Here is a 22,008-nt window from a genome sequence, read left to right as displayed (position 1 = left end):
AACCAAGTCCCAAACCTGCATGAACATGCTTTCCCTTCATAATCAAGAGGTTAGTTTCCTAGGAAGACCAGTACCACCCCCACCCCCACTTTCGGAGGAAGATCCTCTTTTGTCCAATTTCCATTCTAAAGCCTGACTTTCCATCCCTGGAGGGTGGAAATTCCTTTAGCTTTCTCAAACACTTGATGACAAAGGTTTACTTTGGTTTGCTTTCATTCATTCCTTTGATCTCTGACTTGGAGGTCACAGAGATGCAGTGCTCAATGAAGGGATGGAATTATTGGAGAACTAGACTTTGGATAGGTGGGTAGGTGGGGAAATTGAGTCCTGTTGAGTTTGAAGTGGCAGCAGTATTCACTGTCAGTGATTTCCTATTCTACCTGCTAGAACTGTTGTTATACTCGTCACTCTGCCTTGTTTGAGGTTTTGCCCACATTCTGGCTGGCTCCTCCATACCTTTGCATCTCCCTCCCATAGCCATCCATCTTAGTCCTTGCTCAGACACCAGGTCCTTGTAGACTTTCTCATCCTCCCAACTCCCGAGCATTTTCATCTGTACCTTTGACCTTCCCACCCTATATCTCGTACCAAGGCTACTTACGCAGAAGTCCGATATCTATTAATCTTCTAACAACGGGGAAGCAGGCAGGGTCCGTGTCGATTCCAGTTTTGTGCTCCTTGTGCCCCAGGACTTCGCAGGCATCAATAAACGTTGATTTGGGCGAGTACAATTGTAGTAGGAGGACAATCAATTCTCGCAGATGCCCAGAGAGCATCTCCCGTTGCGATGGCCTCCGGAGCTCCAAAGATGGCAGGACAGCGGTGAGAAACAACGCGCGTGGCTGGGCAGGACCTAGGTGCGGGCTGGGGCGGAGGGCAGAGGGCTCGGCCCGGCGGGGCCACCCTCCTCGTGACTCCTCCTCCCCCCACCTCGGCTCCGAGTCAGGTGATTCCGGGCACGTGACGGACACCACCTACCCTGCTGTTTCTGAGTGGCAACTTGAGCGGCCAATGAGCGGCTGGGTCTCGGAGTGAAGCCAATGAGGGCCGGGCTCCGGGGGGCGGGCCGCACGGCGGTGGGGGCTGCCGGGGGCGGCGGCGGTGGCGGAGAACTGGGGAGGCGGCGGCCTGGCTTGGCCTGGCCTGGCCTGTCAGGGCGCGGGTGGCGGCGGCTCCAGCACCATGTCCCTGCAGTACGGGGCGGAGGAGGCGCCCCTCGCCGGCAGTTACGGCGCGGCGGATTCGTTCCCAAAGGACTTCGGCTACGGCGTGGAGGAGGAGGAAGAGGAGGCGGCAGCCGCCGGCGGCGGGGTTGGGGCGGGGGCTGGCGGAGGTTGTGGCCCGGGGGGCGCTGACAGCTCCAAGCCGAGGATTCTGCTCATGGGGCTCCGGCGCAGCGGCAAGTCCTCCATCCAGAAGGTGAGTGAGGCCGCGCCGCGTCCCTCCGTCCCTCCCCCGCCCCTTCCTGGGGGCTCCGGTGGCCGCCTGGCGGGGGAGGCCCCTGAGGAGGGCGGCGGCCCGGGCTGGTCTGCAGGGCTTTTCCACCGCGCTTTCTCTTTGGGGAGCAGAGCCCGAGGCGCGGCCCGTGCGAGGACCCCGACCTATAAGTGCACGCCCAAGTCAGCTGAGGCCGAGTGGGTCGCCGAAGGCGAAACTGGCTGGCAGGAGGCAGGTGCCCGTGGCACCGCCCGGGACCTCCGCCTCCTGGGACCCAGCCCCTGTGCCTTTACGAAACTGAGACCTACTCCCCAGTTATAACTCGGAGAACTTCACGGACTCCCTCCCCTGCCCCGTTTTTGTGTGTGCCACTCACTTCAGGTGACCTGAGTTTGCAGGACTTTTCAGGTGAGCCCCAGGGAGCAGCGTCAGAATGTTGTGACTAAGTCACTGGCCATTTGAATGCTTGCTCTTGTTACTAGCACGAAGGAGACTTGACTGTAACATTATTGGAAATTGGGGCTATTATGGCACCTATTTTAGTACTCGTGGCCTGGTGAGTATAACACTGGTGATGTTACTCCTGTCTTTGTGATTACAGAAATCTGAAACCTTGAGAATATTTGCAGACCTAGGTCAGTCCATTTACTTTCACTTGGGGTCTGCCGGGACCAAATGGAGGTCTGTACACTTTTTAGTAAGGGGTAAATAGAGGCAAGGTTGGCCGCCTCCCTCAGCCATCGCCCCCTTACCAAGTGAGCTGCTCAGAAAACACCTGATAACCTGCTCTTTTGCCCTTTCCACTCGGTTGCAAAGGTCTGTCCAGAATAAGCCTGTGTGCGATATTTGGGAGACATGATGTTTTTAAAAAGTAGCCTTCTTCCGAATTTACTAGATTACTGTGTTTGAATTTACTTTGCACCTCTACAGCAAAATTTGGGTAAATTTTTGGTAGGTTTTTAGCAAACTGATTTTAATTTTTTTTTTCCACTTATGACTCACTGGGAGTAGCTGTCCATTTTTATCTCTAGAAAGTAACAGAGGCATATCGGTTTTATGTTAGAGTTGGGCGGATTGTGATTATTGTGATTCTTAATTGCCTTTACCATTTCTTACCACAGCTGGCTTTTCTCTGTTCCCAGTTTCCCCTCCCTTCTCCTCCTCTTACCACTTTCTACTTGGTATAATTACTGTCTTTGTTTTATTTCTTCCACAAAACAGCAAACTCAATGAGGGCAGGGTCCAGTCGGTTTCCCTAATGTAGGCATTCCAGTAAGTTTTCAAAGAACAAGCTTCTTAAACTTGAGCTATAAACTTTCATAATCTTAAAACAGATTTTGGCAGAATTAATACAATTTAAGAGGAAAAAAATCAATTGAGAGAGAGTGCTGCTACTAGTATTGAATATGGTGCAGAAAAAATAGGAAAGTTTCAGTTCTAAAATAGGCTGAATGGAAAGTAATTTGGTTATCTTCTGCTTCATCAGAAGTAAAAGGACAGTGACTAGCAAAAGATACACCATTCACTTTTTACCTCTTAAAATTTTTGCTGTGGGATCAGATTCTTTAAATTATGTTAATCAAGGGTAGAATTTTGAACTCTAAGTACAGAATTGTCTTCTTTCTTTTAACAGGTGGTGTTTCATAAAATGTCACCCAATGAGACCCTCTTTTTGGAAAGTACCAACAAGATTTATAAAGATGACATTTCCAATAGCTCCTTTGTGAATTTCCAAATATGGGATTTTCCTGGGCAAATGGACTTTTTTGACCCAACTTTTGACTATGAGATGATCTTCAGGGGAACAGGAGCATTGATATATGTCATTGATGCACAGGTAGTTAGGAATAATGATGTTTACTTTTTTTCTCTGGTGTCAAAAGATGTAGAAACAAAGTAGAGTTGTTGATCTTCTTTGTCATGTGCTTCTTGCAGCTTATTTTGTTGCCAGTTGATTCCCTAGCAGTGCAAGAGATGCAGAGTGCTTTGGGAGTAGGCGGATCATGGTACAAGTACAGAACAGCAGCTGACTAGGAGATACGGTTCTAGCCTTGAGTTGTGGTTAATGAGCAGGTTTCCACTTTTATTTGTTAGTAGAAGACGTTGCTGTACTTTTATTAACTGTGGCACTATTGATGTCACTCACTGAAAAGATCTCAATGCCCGTAACAGCAGGAGGCATATGAGAACTGAGTCTGTAAATATTAAAGTGGATGATTTACTTAATTGTCCACATTGAGTTTAGCCCAACACGCATTTACTGAGGGCCTAGTAAGTGGCAGGCACTCAGATGAATGGGGGACATGTCCCTGTCCTTAAGAAGCTTTTTATAAGCTTAAACATTAGTTGGGAATGCTTTCTGAGTGACAGGTTCTGTAATGGGTGCTTTCACATACCTGATCTAATTTAGTTTATTCTGCACAATACTGTGAGGTAGGTACTATAATTCCAGTTTTACAGATGAGTAAACTGAGATCACAGAGTTTAAGCAAACTGCTTAAAGTCACACATCTAATAAATGGCAGAGCTGCGATTACTTTAAAAAAATTCTATTGTGAAGAAATGTCATTTCATTTTTCCTTTCTTTATCATTAACAAAAATTACAAGTATTAACTTGGTAATTGAATTTTGTTACCTTGAGAGATCGAAGATATATTTAGTGATATAAGTTACTGTATTTGAATGTTTGAGTATTTATGAATAATTAGGATAACATTTTTCGTGGTTGGGGGCAGAGGTGGTTTGAAGCTTTCTTAACTCATTTTTTGACTTTTACAAGATTTCTCTGTAAAAACGATTTTGTTCTGACTTACAGGACGACTACATGGAGGCTTTAACAAGACTTCACATTACTGTTTCTAAAGCCTACAAAGTTAACCCAGACATGAATTTTGAGGTTTTTATTCACAAAGTTGATGGTCTGTCTGATGATCACAAAATAGAAACACAGAGGGACATTCATCAAAGGGCCAATGATGACCTTGCAGATGCTGGGCTAGAAAAACTCCACCTTAGGTAACAAATGTGTGTTTGATATGGGAGCCCTGAAAAATGTATAAATGTATTCCCATCTCTGTCATGACAAACATAGCTTTCTGTCACTGGTATACCTTTCCCAAATCTGTAATGTGTTTGATTTCTTCTTTGTTAAATTCAAGCTGTTTTAGGAGCCTGATGTTATTGAGAAATTACTTTCCTGCTTTTGTGCATTTTCCTGGAGGTTGAAGTCATGTGAAGTGTTTCTGTTTGTGCTTTTACAAATTCATCCCAAGAGATCAAAGTCAGGCTGTTTCCTCATGGCATAAAACTGCTTTGGGACTCCCTAGTTTCATCACTTTTTTTCCCTTTCTTGCCTCAGTTCGACTCGCTTGTCACATTTGTTATAGAACTCTGTTTTTACAGTATTTTTCTCAGTAGGAAGAGCCTTCTAAAGGAGATACATGTTCGTCTCGTTTCCAATGTGTCTTGTTTATGTGTTTTAAAACACTTTATGCTTTTATGAAACTAAAGTTTGAGTTAGGTGGGTTTAGCCTATAAATCTGCCTAAGGCTGCTATTAAGTTTAAAAACTCCTGGTTCATAATTAAGTACCATTGAGAAATTATTAAAGAACCCTGCTAGTTGGGATTGATGATTTGTGTTCTGAAAGTGTGTGAGGAGTATTTCCTACATCTTGTATTTTTTTGGTGTTACAGGTAGAAATGAGTAATAAAAAGTACCCAAGAAGAAGTTATCTTGATGATATAAACAGCTTAAAGGGGAAGCAGGAGAGAGACACAAGCGTAGCTATTTCCTTATCCCTTGTCTGTTACAGTGACTTCCTTATAGGCTCAAGCCAACCCCCATTCCTGCCAGTAATATTCCTTAGGGCCTCAGGTTTCAAGGTCTTTGAAACCTCAGTTATTCTTCTAGGAGATCATGTAGAAAAGTCTCATTGATTTCTAGTTTGCCTGGATTAAAATTTTAACATATTTATAAGTAATTCATGCTTTAAAAAAATTCAGCAGTATTTGTAAGAGAAATTCCTCAATCATATTTTTTGGGAATCCACTATTAGTAATGGATTTTAAGCCTTGATTGTGCTGTGTTCCCCAGTGCCCATGGGAATCCTAACTGATTTTCTATAGCATTTCTGTGTCCCATTCCAGGGCATCCTACTCCAGGGGTATACACCATCCCTTTCCCCAGTTCTTTATAGGACCCTAGGCTTTGTTAACCTCAGTAGAATTTTGCATCAAGATTTTAATAATTACTAGTAGTCCTGTGGATGAGATTCCATTCGCTATTCTTGTTAACAGAAACTCAGCTTACTAAAATGCCCTGTTTGTCCTGTCCTGTCCACCTCCAAGCCTCACTGTCATTTCAGGACCTTCTCACATTGCTAAACTTTCAGCCTAAAGGAAACACTAAAACATTCTTTAGTCCCTGGTGCCTTTGGGGGGTCATCTTGGCCTTACCTATGCCCTTGCTCTCACATCTAGAGTAGAGCCCCATCTTGCATAGGGTTAAGTTCTTAGGTCAGCTCCTTGAAAATATCTTTAAATTACCTGTGAAGTGTGATACACACAATTCTGTGTTTCTGTTTTTGTAATATTTGCTTACAAATGTGTCACTGATGCAACTACTTAATGAAGAGTATACTCTCTAAGCGAAAAAACAGGTAGAATTGTCCACACTGTTTAAATTGTTAAAGACCTGCTTCTCTCTCCCTCAAATGTGTGTTTCTTAAATCTACAGATGCTAACTTCTCTACCATATATCCTTCTGGGCCACCAGCTCCCATCCTCCTTAATATGTTATTTACATAAATTCTAAGCACCAGTTGTATTCATTTGTTTATTCAGCAAATGTTTATGAGCACTGTTCAGGGCAGTGGGCTTGCAGCTACAAGCCAGACTGATAAAGTCTGTCTTGATGGAGTTTGCATTCTGATGAATGAGACAGCTCAAAAACACTTATAAATAAATGTATAGTGTAAATTTAAGTACTTATTGATACTATGAAGAAAAATAAATTAGGGGAAAGGGTAGAAAGCAATGGGTACGGGGGTACTATTTTAGGTAGGGAGGTCAGCAAAGAACTTTCTGAGGAGATAACATTTTAGTAGAGACCTGAATTAGGTACTTATTTACTATATGTCACCAATCTCCTCTGAGCTTTCTCTTGGTTTTTGTCAGTTATTGGCTTAAGAAACCGAGCTTTTTGGATCGAATTGCAAAGACTTAGGTGAATATTTTAAGTTTCTGCATCTGAAAATGCTTTCTGGGTACTGCCTCAATTGCCTTCTGTGTAATTGCAGTAGAGGGATGGAGAGCCACAAGCCAGGTGGGGACACTGCATTTATCATCTTGAACGATGGGAATGGTGGACAAGATAAAAAGGCCTTATTTGAACTTACTGAAATCAGATGTTAAGAAACTTAAAATTTTGTGTATTATGATAATTGTCACCAAACTTAAGATATTTTTCAAATTAATCTGTTATGTCTTTCAGCTTTTATTTGACTAGTATCTATGACCATTCAATATTTGAAGCCTTTAGTAAGGTGGTGCAGAAACTCATTCCACAGCTGCCGACCTTGGAAAACCTATTAAATATTTTTATATCAGTAAGTGAGCTATTTAATTCACTGTAGTTTTCTATTCCATTTTCATTGAATTTGTTTGTATTATCACATTCTCTAAAAAAAAAAAATTGCTTGAATTTGTCTGAATCCAGTTTAAAGACTAAATGACACACTTAACATGCAAAGTAAATGACATTAAAACATGGCTTATTGTCTGAGTTCTTTCCTTAGTACTCACCCTTTTTGTCTTAAAATTAAAAATTTCCTCATGCTTTTTTAATTAAAAATATCTTCATGATACCTGTTTCCTGAAGGAAGAGTAGTAACTGGAAGGACTGGGTTTTGGGAATTTGACTCAGTTTAATCTCTGAGGTCACATTAAAAAATTGATCTTTTCCTTTCCTTGCTAACTGTAATGTTAGTGTCACATTTCCATTCTTATATTTTGAGGATTCAGCTTAATAGAAAGATATCCCCCAATAAATTTAGCATTCAGCCATTATATTTTTCAAACATTACTTTAAAGGACTCAGTGTGTAGTGATCTCCAGTTCTTTTGGGCTTTTGGATTATGCTAGTTGTTGATGTCAAACTAATTCTTTTATGTTTTGCTAATTGTCATGTAAAGTCTTTCTGGTAGAAAGGTCATTCAAATCAGAGATTGATTATTATAACAAGAAAGGGTTATTGAAAAGGTAGCCAGTTTTAATTTTGGGAGGATTTAAAATTAAAAAAAAAATTTTTTGTTGATGTCTTAGAAAATAATTCATTTAAGTAAAGAGGAGGAAATAAAACAAATTTGACTAATGCAATTATGTCAGTAAATCAGAGCATGGAAATAATTTCATTTTGGATAATAGAAGTGTCTCTGAACCAAATACTATTTGGTTATTTTAGTATTGAGTTGTATAGTTAAAAATGTCCTTGGATGGTTGTCAGTAATTCAAGATCTTTGATAAGTTACAAACTGTGATTCTTAAAAAAAACTGAACACTTCCCCAATTTTGTTTTTCCAAGAATTCAGGTATTGAAAAAGCTTTTCTCTTTGATGTTGTCAGCAAAATCTACATCGCAACAGACAGTTCTCCTGTGGATATGCAATCTTACGAACTATGCTGTGACATGATTGATGTTGTAATTGATGTGTCTTGTATATATGGGTAAGTTATGTATGTATTTCTGCAAGATCTCTGGTGGAAAACTACCGTTTCAGTTTGCTAGGGGGAGTCATTTCTGAGGCCTCTAGCAAGTACTGTCTGAAGTGGACTTGTTCTGACCATAGTGCTTCAACTTGGAGCATAATTTCTCTATAGGTGGGCTGCTGGGTCCGTCTTTACACCTTCGGAGAGGATGGATAAGAACCGTTAAAAAAACTACAGTTAGGTATCACTGAAAGTTTCTCCCACCATTGTTTGGGGGGGTTTGCACTGCGTCGTCTCACTTGGGGACTTAGCTAGATCAAAAAACTAGATTAATTAAAACATCCTGAATAACAGACTATGTACTGATTCTTAATTTAACCTCTGGCTTTGTGGAATGAGAAGTTCTTAATTTTTTAGAGAGCTAAGAAACTAGGAAATTGGAATTAGGATGTCAGAAGGACTTATAAAAATTTGATCTGTAAGCCTGAGTTTCCACCATAAATCTCTAAAATGTAAACTCTTTATGTAAATTCACCAAACTCTACAGAAATTTATGAAAGCTAGCAAAGATGTGATTTTATAGAGTAGCCCAGAGGATGAGTGAAAACTTGGGAGAATTACTGGTATTTCAAAAACCAATAACTTCTGTTGCCTCTGGTAGCCCCGATTCCCCTGATAGGTTAACATCAGCACTCACAAGGCTTTCTGATACCTGTGTCCTGTATCTTTTGTTCCTTTCTGCTCCCCTTCTTTCATCGCTCTGTCCCTTCCCTTCACCTTGGTCTGTCTGCCTAATTTGTCAGTGTCTTTCTCTAGCTGCCACTGATAGGAGAATGCATTTGTCTCACCTGTTTTTCTTGTCTATTCTTGTCTTCTGTTTCACTTTTGTGATTACTTGCTTTCCTTTGTTTTCTTTCCATAATGAAAATGAGATGTCTATATATTATGTTATTTAGTAAAGTTTAATGTTTGCATTCCTAATTTTAAAAATGGATGAATAGAACATTTGCTTTTTCTTTAAAACAAATCAAAATTTTGTTTTAAATCAATGTTTTATAATAAAATCAAATGTAAAGTTTATTTTCAGTATTAGGTATGTTGTAAAATATAAAGTACGTTATGAAAGAAAAAAATTCTTTATCTCATTATTATTAACACAATCTGTGCAATTTGGTGTGCTTTATTGTAGTTTAATTTGCTTCATAATTGTTGATTTACATTTTTTGAAGGGGGACTACTTGTAACAATTCTAGGATGACAATTCTAGTTTAATAAATGAAAGCTTTCAGACCCTATCCGGCTCACTTCGCAAGATCAGGATTCCATAGTATCTTTGATCGACTGTATTTATTTTAGTTTTTTTCTTACTCTTTTTCACTAATGGCAATTTTTGTATTTTAGGTCCTTTATATGCAGACTGTGTCAGTATAGATTAGTATGAGGGAAGATTTGAGCCTGCTGTATTGCATGCATTTTAGGTAAAGAAAGGTTTGAATGCATGCATGGTATGCTTCAGCAAAGTCTGGGAACCCTATACCTCAGTGAGAACTTCTGTTCCAATATATTTAAGACAGTATTCTTCTTTCTCAAAAGACATTTGGGAAACTGGGTGGAAAAACTTGTCATTGTGAAAATTAAATGTGACAAAATACCAAGTTGGGAACCCTGTAATGAACAATACTTTCTTTTAAAACAGGTTAAAGGAAGATGGCAGTGGAAGTGCTTATGACAAAGAATCTATGGCAATTATCAAGCTGAATAATACAACTGTCCTTTATTTAAAGGAAGTGACTAAATTTTTGGCACTGGTCTGCATTCTTAGGGAAGAAAGTTTTGAACGAAAAGGTAATGGCATTTTAAAAAGTTGTTTTTATGTTCTCATCATAATTTCTTAGGTTCTTGAAGACAAGAGAAAATAATATTACAGTGTTAGACGATTAAAAGTTCAAATTACTTTTGTCCCTTCCCTATGTAGTCAGACTTTCTCCTTTCGATCTTCTATTTTAAATCAAGCTTTTTATTCCAGCCTCTTTTATTTCGGATCCTTTCATTACCTAACCGCCTGCAGTTTGGCTTTCCCCGGAACCAGTTTACTGAGATGATTCTTTTAGAGGTTACCAGGTTACCTTCTTGCTGCATTCAGTAGTGTTTCTCATTCTGTAGCCTCTTCGGCCTTCTGAAGCACGTGACTTTGTCAGTCCCTCCTTTCTTGGAGCTTTCTTTTCTCTTTGCTTCCCTAAAGCTGAACTCCCCGGGTTGTTTTATGTATTTGTTTCTCTGACCATCTTTTCTGTTTCTTCTGACCGTTCCCCCGGCCCCCAGTTCTGAGCATTCTTGAGAGCCAAGTCTTTCTGCTCACTTCTCTTACTCTCCAGGTCAGCTCATCTAAGCCATGTTTTCTGACTTGGGCCCATGTTCCTGTCCCATGTTTGGAGCTATTAGTAAGACATCTACACATAAATATTTGATTATTTTGTCCAGTGTCAAAAACTGATGACTATATTTCCCTTTGCTTTGTGTCTCTCCTGGCTGCCCTACTTCTGCTATTAGGACATTTTTCTGGTGTCCAAGCTTAGATATCTGTAGTCAGGTAATCGAATGGTAGTATTGCTGAAGGGGCTCTTGCAGATAAGAGGGCATTCAGTGTTCTCCTTTTTCCATTCTTTTCCTGTATTGTTTACATTGAATTTTCACCAAATCTTATCATTTGTTTCTTGGGTTTTCTTTCCTCTTTCCCTCCAGGCTTGGGGTGCTGCAATAACTTTCTTCTTGAGGTTATGCATTCAACATGCATATATATGTACACACATACACATACATATATACACACACATATATTTATATTGAAGACATTGTATGTATCATCTTTTATTCCGAAGGCAGACTAGATTTTGGAAAATTACTTTTATCATGTTATTTACTTAAGGATCTATAAGAGTTCCCTGTTATTCACTGCAACACGTCCCTGCTCTTCTGGCTGAGATTTTAATATTAATATTAAATGAATTAATGTTATTTCATTAATGTTAATATTAATGAGCTATTTCAGATATGCAAAACTTTTTGGATAAAGCAAAAATGTTTGCATTCCTTTGAGCTTAAGAGCTAAAACATTACAAATACGTATATGTCCTCTGTGTCTTCTGTGTCTTCTCAGTTAAAAACCCCTCCTTTACACTCTGTGGATTGTAATTTTATTTTTCCCATGTGTGATTTACTTTTTCACTTCACGTCTATCCTTTAAACAGTATAGTGTATTGTACATTTTTGTATAAATAATGTAAAAATGTAAGTAGTCTCTTTTGTGACTTGCTTGTTTCTCTTCATTCAAGATTGTTTTTGAGATTGATCCATATTGATAACATGTAGCTCTAGTTTATTCATTTTCACTGTCACACCATATTTCATGCGTTGGATATACCACAATTTCTTGTCTTGTTGCTGGATATTTAGATTATTTTTAAAATTAAAAATAGTTTTGGAACAAATGAACATTTTCCCTTTACACATGTGGGGAATTTCTCTAGAATATATACTGTGTTTCCCTGAAAATAAGACCTAGCCAGACAATCAACTCTAATGTGTGTTTTGGAGCAAAAATTAATATAAGACCCGGTCCTATATATAATATAAGACATGTAATATCTTATATTTTATTATGTTTTTGTTATGTTATGTTATATTTATGTTATATTTACTATTTCACTTAATTTTTGCTCCAAAAGATTCATTAGAGCTGATTGTCCAGCTATGTCTTATTTTTGGGGAAACACGGTATTTAGGAGTGGAATATATAGAGGACATAATATCTTTATTAGGTATTGCTTTGCGTTTTCACCCCAGCAGTGTTGTGTGGGAGTTCTTGTTACTTCATGTCCTTGATAATGCTTGCTTTGTTAAGATTGTTTATTTTTCAGCTGGGAGGTGTGAAATGGTACCTCATTTGCCTCTAATGTTTGCTTCTTTTATTAGTTAGGGTAAGCGTCTTTTTCATGGTGATTACTTTTTTATGCCTGATCAAGTTTCTTCTTTGGTAATTTACCTTTTCATATACCTTTGTCTCTGTACTGATCTTTTTTCTGCTGTATCTTTTTTGTGCTTCTTAGGATTTCTTTATTTTTCTCTATTATTTAAAATTTTAAAAAACTTCTTGGTTATGGAAATTTTCAGATGTACACAAAAGTAGACCAGCACAATGACTCTTCATGTGCCCATTTCCTGCTTCAATAATGATCAACATCTGGTCAATCTTGTTTTGTGTATAAATCCTTACAACTAAATTATTATTTTTTTACTCTTTTGTTGTTAAAATTGTCAAACATATAAAAAAAGTAGAGAGTAATATAATGAACCTTTTAAATCTATCACCCAGAGTCAACTTTTATAAAAAATAATAGCCATCTTATTTCATCTCTGTACCTCTTTCCACACTATATTATTTTGAAGCAAATTCCTGATACCAAATCTTTTGTCTGTAGATTTCAGCATATATATCTAAGAGTCCTCTTTTTCAAACATAGCAGTATTACTATTAATAAATGTAAACAAATTATAACAATGATTTTATAATATCATCAAATATCAGGCCAGTGTTCAGCTTTCCCTGTCTGTTTTACTTTACCATTTGCACAGAAGTCGATTTCAATGTAGTTGAATTTATCTAAATTTTTCTTTTACAGTTTTTTCCCCCTTGAGTCTGAAGGACCGCCTTAATTTGGCTCTAACTTACTAATTTGGAGTGGATTCCCAGTACTTCTACCAAGAATTCTCTGCGCCTATCTCCAGTCAGACTGGTTTCTTTCCGGTCTTCTACTTGTGCTGTGTTCTCCTCCCAGCTCCCTGCTCTGTTCTTACACTTTTGCTCCTCTTTCCTGCCTAATGAACTCTTTCTCCAGGTGCTGCGTCGCCCTTCAAGCTTTCATTGGCTGCTCTTGCCTTGCATTTGGCTTTCCCCTTATTTGGACTTCCGTTCACATTTGTAGTCAGTTTGACACCAGATTGTTTTGATTGATTTTTAGTATGTTGTTTTTACGTCCCAGTGTCCTTGAGGGCATAGGTACTTCTCTTTCTGCTCTGCCATTCTTAGCACTGATTCTATTCTCAAGGTCACCTCATGGTCCAGAATGGCACCAGGAGCTCCAGCCATTTTATACATATTTCAGACATTAAGGAAGAATAGGGGTGAGGGAATAATACATGCATCCTCTTCCTTTTTAATGAGACTTCACTGGAGTCCCACACGCTTCCACTTATCTTAGTGGCCAGAATTGGTCACGTGGCCATATATAACTGCAAGGGGGGCTGGGAAATGTAATGTTTCAGCGGAGCACCTGTGTGCTCATCCAAAATTCGGGTTGTTTCTGAGGGAAAAGGGGGAAAATGGATATTTAGTAAGCAACTAGTCATTTCTGTCACAAAAGAGAATGTTTTGTTTGACCAAAATCTTATTTGGAAGCCAGTTCATGAAACAGATGAAGAAGGAACTGCCTTGAAGAGGGGTTACAGGCTGCCTGAGGTTCTGCCTGATGGGTCTCTCTGGTACCGCCAAACCCTAGGGCTCAGCTGAGCAGTTTGTCAAACTATTATTCTAGCTGTTTCCTTCAGCTCTTCATTGGCTGCCCCAAAGATGTGTAAAAGTAAAAGCTTGATATTTCATGAAGTATTTTATTTTCATTGTAAATTTTCTTAGCAAATTTACCTTCGTAATTGTTTTGTTTAACCTGTTTACTCTCAGACCCCAGAGGTAACCAGTGTTAACAATTTGGGCGTATGCTTTATCATGTTTCCAGCGTAGAGAATTCCTCAGTTGGATGTTTGTTTTTAAATACATACCGATGATTTCTTTCTTTCACCAAATGTTTCCTAGTAGGTAATTTCGCAGTTGACATTCTGGAGGCCTGATCTTTTTTTCTCTTGCAGGTTTAATAGACTACAACTTCCATTGTTTCCGGAAAGCTATTCATGAGGTTTTTGAGGTGGGCGTGACTTCTCACAGGGGCTGTGGTCACCAGACGAGTGCCCCCAGCCTGAAAGCATTGACACACAATGGCACACCGCGAAATGCCATCTAGCCTGGCCATCAAACATGAATTCCAGCGGTCGGGGCTCTGTGCCTGCTTCCTCTTCACTCCAGGGTCAGATGCCACATGCTACAGGACATGGGAGATGCCGCTTGTGGGAACCTGGTGCCTGTTCCACTGGAGACCATGGGTAGAGGTTCTCATTTGGATGAAAACCCCTTCAACCAGTGGTGTACAACTGAAGCTACTATTTCTTTTATTTTTCTTTTTATTTTAAAGAAAGGCAAAAAAGAATTCTAGATAACATAAAACTCAAGTGTGCATTTCTCCTCTTTGGGGTCCTACTTTAAGTAGTTGGGACATTTTGGACCTGGAGATAACCCATCTTTACCAGGGGATGTTGTTATCATTTACCAGTTGAAAATAATAGAAAGAACTGAGTTTTTATATACTTATGTTTTCATTTTGAGTAGTGTCTAAAAATCCTGCCTTGCATAAGTTCTAACACTGCCTCTCAGATTTCAGTTTTGGACATTGCATACTTAAGATCTTTTAAATGTGTTTGCTTGCTAACTCAGAGACTCATGCTCTGACTGCAGCAAAGGACATTCCTGTATTTGTTACTGAAGAAATGAGAAAATTTTATGCTGCATCAGGTCAAGTGCAAGGGTCAACAGTGGCTACTGTGTTAGTTCCCTTGGAGGTATTGAGGAAAAAAATTTTAAAGCAGAAGAAAATTTTTGCACATGTGTTTTGGGTACCAGATAATCTGGGTTCTTTCTCCTGAATAAGATAAATGATCATGTCAGTGTAGCAAAGGGGATTGAAACAATTGTTTTCCCTATAATCTCCTAGGGGAGGAACTCATTATGTCATTGAAATACTTAACTCATTTTTCTTTAAACTTGATACCAGCCGCTATATATCTTTTATTCTAAGCTATCTAGATTCTTTAAGTACTGCTGTCTTGTTGACCATGAATGACTCTTAGGCACTGGTGGACTGTCCACTGGGATTTGGAGAGAGCACATGGCGCCACACATGTGTTATTAAACATACTTCAGTTCATCTCCAGTATTCTGACACCAAGTGTCAACTGTGGTACTTTCTTTTGTCCAGGATATTAATTCTCAGTTGTTTCTGTTTGTTGATGGTTGATACCCTTTCCATTGATTTAAACTTACACATTATTTTTACTCCACATGCCCAGTAGTCATGTATTCCAAAGCCACTGGACCACTTGAGTACATAAGTGCCACTGTTTAATGAAATATGTATATTCAGGTCTGTAAACCTAACAGTGTGACTTGGAGTGCTTCCTGCAGATGACTCTTGACTGCTGAGTATTTACATGGACCATGGTGATATCCAAAAGAAAAATGCTTTTATATTTATAGATTATTTCATTGAACTATATAAAATGGGTATCAATAAATGTATTTACACCAAAACCAGTTTTTTATTTGCCTAAGATATGGTGAGGTGATGGAACATTGGGTTTTCCCACACTATCATTTTATCATCCATTTTTTTGTCTTTTGCTGCCTCATATGGTTAATGTGGCTATGTTTCAGGACTTCCAAGTTCTGTTCTGATGTAGGAATTTCATGCCTTGTATCCAGACATCTCTCCTGGCCCATTTCTGCTTAGGTCTAAGCCCAGGTGAAAATGTTTTCTGGTTGTGGTGTTTCATACTAACAAATCTCACTCATGATGGACAATATCCAGGGCCTGGCATAATGATGCATTATGTCCAAGCTAGGAAGGGCTAAGGAGGTGAGTTTAGTAGAACACCATATAAAACATTTGTACCGATTTCCAGCTTGTTCATTTCTTCCACTTATTGGCCTTTAAATGTCAGTTAAATCAATGTTTATGTATAGATGCTTATGTAGTTAGGTTGGGTCTAAGCTGATTGGAATAAAGTATACATTAATTTATAGAAGGGAGGGAGGGAGATCTTGGAAGATCTTTAATTTCATGATTGGGCTACTTTAGAAATTCAGTTTTAAAACTGAAATGGAAATCACAGAAACATTGAGAACAAAATCTTAAAAAGACTGTCAAATCCTGTATCCTTTTTCAAGTTATGAAAACAAAAGTCAGGAGGACGAAACAGCCTTGTCCAGGGTTATAGATGGTATGAGACCATATAACTAAAGCTCCAAACCAGGATACTGTCGTGTTGAGAGTGAAAGGGATGCTCTCACGAATGATGCCAGCACAACAGATGTACTGCACAGTCCTGGGGACACCAAGGGTGGCTAGCCTCGTCATAGATCTAGTTAGTGGCTAGGTGTGGCACGTAGCCCAGTGCTGCCTGCCTTCATCTTCAGCCTCAGGCTCCCATTGGTTGAATGGATGAGTGTAACATCGTACGTAGATACGCAAGAAATACTATTTCCCCCCTACTATTACGAAAAATTATAAATTCAGGGAGTGATGGAGAAAAGGCAAAAAATTGTGAAATAGAAATAAAGTGAATGGAAAAGGAGACAACTTGGAAAGGGGAAATGGAAGAATCATACTAGACTTGTTAACAAGGGTTTGCCTCCTGATACGTTCTGCATCCTGATGGGTGTTTATCTGTACAAGGCTACCTTAGAGAGCTGGGACAGATGGTGAAACAAAACCTTTAAAATCTTTTGCATCAAGATGTTTTAGCTGTTTTACACACCACTACCTCTCCCATTCACACACATTTATGTATACACATTTATACACACACAGACACATATAACGGTTTCCCAATATAAAATACTGAAGGTATTTGTGAGTTGCCTTACTTTACCTTCTACATTTTAAGTTCTGTATTTATAGAAAAACAAGTGATTTTAAAGAAAATTCCAATAGTTACAAGCTTTGTAGATGGGGAAAGCAATGTGTGTGATTTGCGGACTCTGTTAGGGTTTTCTATTTGTCCTGTTTTGTTTTGCAAATGCTGAAAGTGCTTCCAATTATATCCCAAGGAGATTATTAGCGAGTATCGTTGTTTTCTGTCTTAGCTAGTAATGCAACTTTAAGCATCCATTTTCCCCCAGAGACCTCCGAAGGAATATAGTCTTTACAAGGGAATGTAGGCAGCAAGCCGTTGGGCATAGCTGGAGTGTATTTCCGTTAATAGTATCTTCCCTGAACTGCTCCTACAGAGTTGGGAGATTGTAGAATATCCAGGAGGGGCATGAAGTATGGATAACAACCACTAGCAATTATTTTAGGTGGTTTATATGTATTCATGTAGTCTTCACAATACTTTGTGAGATAGGTATATGTTCCTATTTTGCAGACGGGGAAACATAGGCTCAGTTGTGAATGGTGAAGTTAGAATCGGAATCCATAGTTTGATTCTAGAACCTGCATGTTTAAACTGCCACTTGACTTTACTTCCCTCGAAGGGAGGAGGGAGGATTTGCTCATGGGATGTGTTGCAGAAAACGAAGTCGATAGTTACATTTTGGAAACAGCATCCTGTAGCCTCTTCTTGGAGATATACTACATAATATACAGTAAAATATTAAAGGTTCTGAGAAGACCTGCAATAGAGATGTCTCTACCTTGGCTTATAGCCGATGTTCCTAAGTATATTCGACCCTTTATGAAATGTCTATTTAAGAAGTATATAATACACTGAAGGACACTTGACTGAAATGTTTTCAGTAGGATTGGAAGTACAGTTTTTATTTCATTTTCCACGTGTCTTAATAACCTTCATTGAACTAGTTGAAAGAGTAAAGCTTGTGTATTTTCACAATGGAACTTAATAGCTCATGCTGATCCTGCAGCCTGGAATCCACTTCCCTTGGCCTGTAGAAATTCTATTATCCTACTAGCTCAGCTTAACGGCCATATCCGTGAAAACCGACTGATCACTTCTTCCTTTTCCCACCTCCACTCCCCTCCCCTGTACCTTCCTTGGCGGGTGGATGGGGTCTGTTCTCTGCTCCAATCACTTGCTCAGCACCAGTCCTTGTAGGTAGTGATGGGGGAGGCATGTTTTGCTACTCTAGCATTTCCTCAATATCCCGTATGTTGAAGAAAACCCGTGCTCACTTAAATCGTCTCGCATTGCAGCTTTGATGTGAAGGCAGGGGTGCCTTTCTGGTCTGGGCAGTAGCTTGTCTAGCTTTTCGCCTGGTTTGGCTGTAGTGTCCAGTTCGTTAGTGTTTGACCTCTAGGTGGCGGTGTTGTATTATTTAACGCGGCTTCTAGCTTTCAGGCTCCCGCACATTTGCTCTGTTAACGAAAGTTTAAAATGCCCTTGTCACCCAAGTGTACACCGAACTTAGAGATGCAAAGAATTGCTGATATTATTTCCCTTGACAAATCAGGACTGATTTGAGACTATATAGGAAGGGTGGCAATTTGCGATTTTCCCTTTTGGTATGTTGTCAGCTTTTTAACAAGGGGTTGGATAGGACAGTCATAACATCATTTGCTTCATCGATTATGGTTTCCATGGGGACCTTAAGAAGACCACTCTATCCACATTCCTGTAGCAGGCAGAACTGTTTGCTCCCTAAGCATCTGTTGTACATGTATGTTCTCTTCAATGCTCCCATGTAAAGAAATGCCATATATTTGAATTAAAATATCTGCTTTCATCACTTCCTTTTGCCTCAGATAAGGTTTGTTGTAATCATGTCACACCTGAGAGTTACAATACTGCCAGGGAAAAGGCTCCAGCCCATTATCCTCCTTCCGTGGGCACTGTTTTTCTTGTAGTGCCATATCATCTCCCCAATTCCCAGCTGTGACTTTGTTTTGCAAAGACAAATTGTAGTGTAAAAAGGATTAGATAGGGGCGGCCGGTTAGCTCAGTTGGTTAGAGCGTGATGCTTGTAACAACAGTGTTGCCGGTTCGATCCCCACATGGGCCAGTGTGAGCTGTGCCCTCCACAACTAGATTGAAACAACTACTTGGAGCTGATGGGTTCTGGAAAAACACACTTAAATAAAAGTTTAAAAAAGAAGAATTAGATGCATCGGTGCATCTTCAGAACTGTTTAAAATATAATTGAGAAAATTGTAAAAGGACAGTTATGATGAGGAATTGAGTGGAAGGAAACTAGTCGACCCCCTCCCCCAACTTCCAAGTGCCTGCTATTACCCATGTGTTGCCCTAAAGTGTGGCAACTTCCCCTTTAAGATCCTTACACTTTAAAAAGCATCTTTTGAGCACCTAAGGTGATTAAATATCAGAAGGCATTGGGCGGTCGATTAACTTGGTTTAATGCAACATAACCTTCAGAACAGAAGCTTGGATTATAAAGAAGGAATATTAATCTTCTACAGTGTTCTTTTCGCTGGTTTTTGTTTTAAGAAGAGAGGTGCTGGTACACTCATTTTGGTAAATTGTATATATTCCTTTTTTATTTCCGTGTCCTCCTGTCTATTCAAATAGGCATGCAAACTTCGTGTTCCAGGTAATGAGTCAGTTGAGAAGGGAATGTTAATTTATTTGAAGACTGGACCTATCTTATTCTGAAAAGCAATGCTGAAACTCTCTGTACTGGGGCTTTGTCCCAGAAAAGGCATTGGCTTTACAGCTTTGGGAAATGAACTGAGAAGTAGGCTTATAGCCCTACTAACCATTTTTCTAATATCTGTCTTGACTTTGGAAATAGAGCTGTTTTCCATTTCCTTGCTTGGAGGATGCCTTTTTGCTGCATGCGTGGTAGCTCTTCTTGGTTAGATGTCTAAGACTGAAGGTTCTTTGGTCTCTGTTTCCTCACTACATGACCCTTGTGGCAGTCTATTGATGGAAATGGGATAATTGAGAAAGATAGGCTATTTGGCAAAAAGGAACTCATAGGTGTCAGGGGTCAGCGGATCTCAGTGGAAATGCTCTCTGGACACAGAGTGATGAGGCTGGATGGTGGGGGAAAAGACTGAGCTGAAGATGGAACTAGCACACTGAGAGGGTGGCGGCAGAATTTAGGGAAGGAAGGCCATGTCAATCAGTGGAAGGTGGATAGGTGGGAAAGAAGTCAGAATGATCCTTGCAGTGAGAAGAAAACCAGGTAGACTGTGATACGTGAAATGCAGCACCGAGACCTGAAGGATGAGAATAAATAAGAAACCTTGATTTTTGCCTAGGAGTATTGGTGAGTTTGAAAGACCTTCAACCTGGAGATCTGGGCCACTTTATACTTCTATAGACCATTGACTCTCGTCTTCCAATGTAGTATTAAATCCCTAAATTATTCTCAATTCCTTTCAGATCCAAGACAATGGTTATAGAAGTAGTTGTTTAACTGGTATTCTTTTTTATTTTAACCCAGGCTAGATTCTTACCACATTTTATCTCAATTCTTACAGGAGCCTCAGCTAGTCTCTTAGATTCTCTTCATTTCCAAAATCTGGACTAGCCTATAATAATAATAGTACTATTTTTGTTATAATAATTATTAGTATTATTAATGTTATGATACTTGAGTGCTTACAACTTCCCAGCCATTGTACTAAGAGCTTTATTCATTGTATGAGAAGGATTGTATGCTTTCTCATATAATCCACTCAGTGTCATGAGATTGGAGCTATTGTTGTGGTCCATTTTACAGATGAGAAAGCTGAGGCAGAGAGGCTAAGGAACCTGCAAGGACATATTGCTAATTATTGGCAGAGCTTGCACTTGAAGTCCCATCTGTCTTATGCCAGAGCAAAGGTCTGTCTTCTTGGTACTAGCAGAGCTCCTTAGAGGCTGTGTCTACAGAAGGAGGAAGGATAATGGCTACCTGGGGACTCTGAACAGCTTGCTCCAGAGCTCTTTGAGAGTAGCTACAGACACCCATCGTGGAAGAGGCAGAAGTCCTGTTCACCAGACAAGTTTTCTCGTCCTCTTTGGCACAGGGATAACATTTCCAGCTTCCCTTGCAATTAGGGATGGTTATATGATTGAGTTTTGGCCAGTAGAGCGTGAGTGGAAGTGATGTATACCACTTCCAGGCCTAGCCTGTAAAACCCTGTCATACATGATCTTCCATGCATGATCCTTTCCCCCTCTACCAAATTGCTGTCGGTGAACACAGCAACACTATTACAAATGCAGAGTGTTGACATGGAAGGAACCTGGCTTCCTGGATCACTTTGGTGGAGGCTCATCTGCTGAGTAGAAACACTCACACTAGACTGTTACATAAGCAGTGCGCAAGTGTCTCTGACGTCTTTGAGATTATGGGCTTTATTTATTATAACAGCTGGTTTTATCCTAACTTACACACCTATGCGTAACGTGGGTCATGATTCTTGGCTAGGAGCTTAGGCAGATAGGGACAGAGACAGGAAATAACTTCTGGAAAGAAGTGAACCAGAAAGGTCCAGTTTTTGTGGCCAGTTGCTTAATGCTAAAATAATGTTTTTCAGGCCAAGGAGAGTATAATGAATACAGAATTTGAACTCTAGGGTTTGCTGGCTATTCTTCAGGGCAAACTTCTAATGCAAGAGGTTCACTGTATGACCATAGGAGTCAATGGATGGGTTACAGGGCTTCTGAGAGCTCTTGAATTTGTGTGCAAAATTACCAATTGGACAGGTGAACCTGGCTTTTCTCTGTATTTTCCCAGGGGTCTGCACTCGAAAAGGTGAAGCAACAGTTGTGAATCTGAACACAAACATCTTAGGAGGCATATTTAGAACAGAATTGAAAAAAACTTGACTTAGCTGGATATTCTGGATTTCACATTCTTTCCTAGGGGTTCCCATTCTCCCCTCTTGTATATGTAAAAACTGAAAAGAGAGCTTTTTATCGAAACCAATACGTTAGCATATGGTACAAGTGTCAATAAGCGAGTAAAATAGTCTGGGTGAGGGAAATCATGAATATAAAACGCGCTTGTCTTGTGATC

At 39.7% G+C, this 22,008-nt stretch overlaps 1 protein-coding gene and 1 long non-coding RNA gene across 2 annotated transcripts in view; one reads left to right on the top strand and one right to left on the bottom strand.

Moving 5' to 3' along the window:
* Window positions 1–955, bottom strand: part of LOC117027480 (uncharacterized) — a 30,684-nt gene extending 29,729 nt beyond the window's left edge. Inside the window, exon 1 of the long non-coding RNA XR_004423930.1 lies at window positions 602–955. This is a non-coding gene — a long non-coding RNA (uncharacterized LOC117027480). The remainder of the gene's footprint in view (window positions 1–601) is intronic.
* Window positions 956–1,055: 100 nt separating this feature from the next.
* On the top strand, window positions 1,056–18,752 carry RRAGC (Ras related GTP binding C). The gene is made up of 7 exons (XM_033115296.1): window positions 1,056–1,419; window positions 3,071–3,274; window positions 4,254–4,453; window positions 6,931–7,045; window positions 8,020–8,162; window positions 9,841–9,989; window positions 14,064–18,752. Exons 1-7 carry the CDS (start codon window positions 1,183–1,185, stop codon window positions 14,213–14,215), a joined length of 1,200 nt encoding a protein of 399 aa, XP_032971187.1. The 5' UTR covers window positions 1,056–1,182; the 3' UTR covers window positions 14,216–18,752.
* Window positions 18,753–22,008: the final 3,256 nt, after the last annotated feature.

This window comes from Rhinolophus ferrumequinum, chromosome 9 (genome assembly GCF_004115265.2).
Source record: "Rhinolophus ferrumequinum isolate MPI-CBG mRhiFer1 chromosome 9, mRhiFer1_v1.p, whole genome shotgun sequence".
Lineage (NCBI taxonomy): Eukaryota > Metazoa > Chordata > Mammalia > Chiroptera > Rhinolophidae > Rhinolophus > Rhinolophus ferrumequinum.
This window is presented reverse-complemented; position numbering and strand designations above follow the sequence as displayed.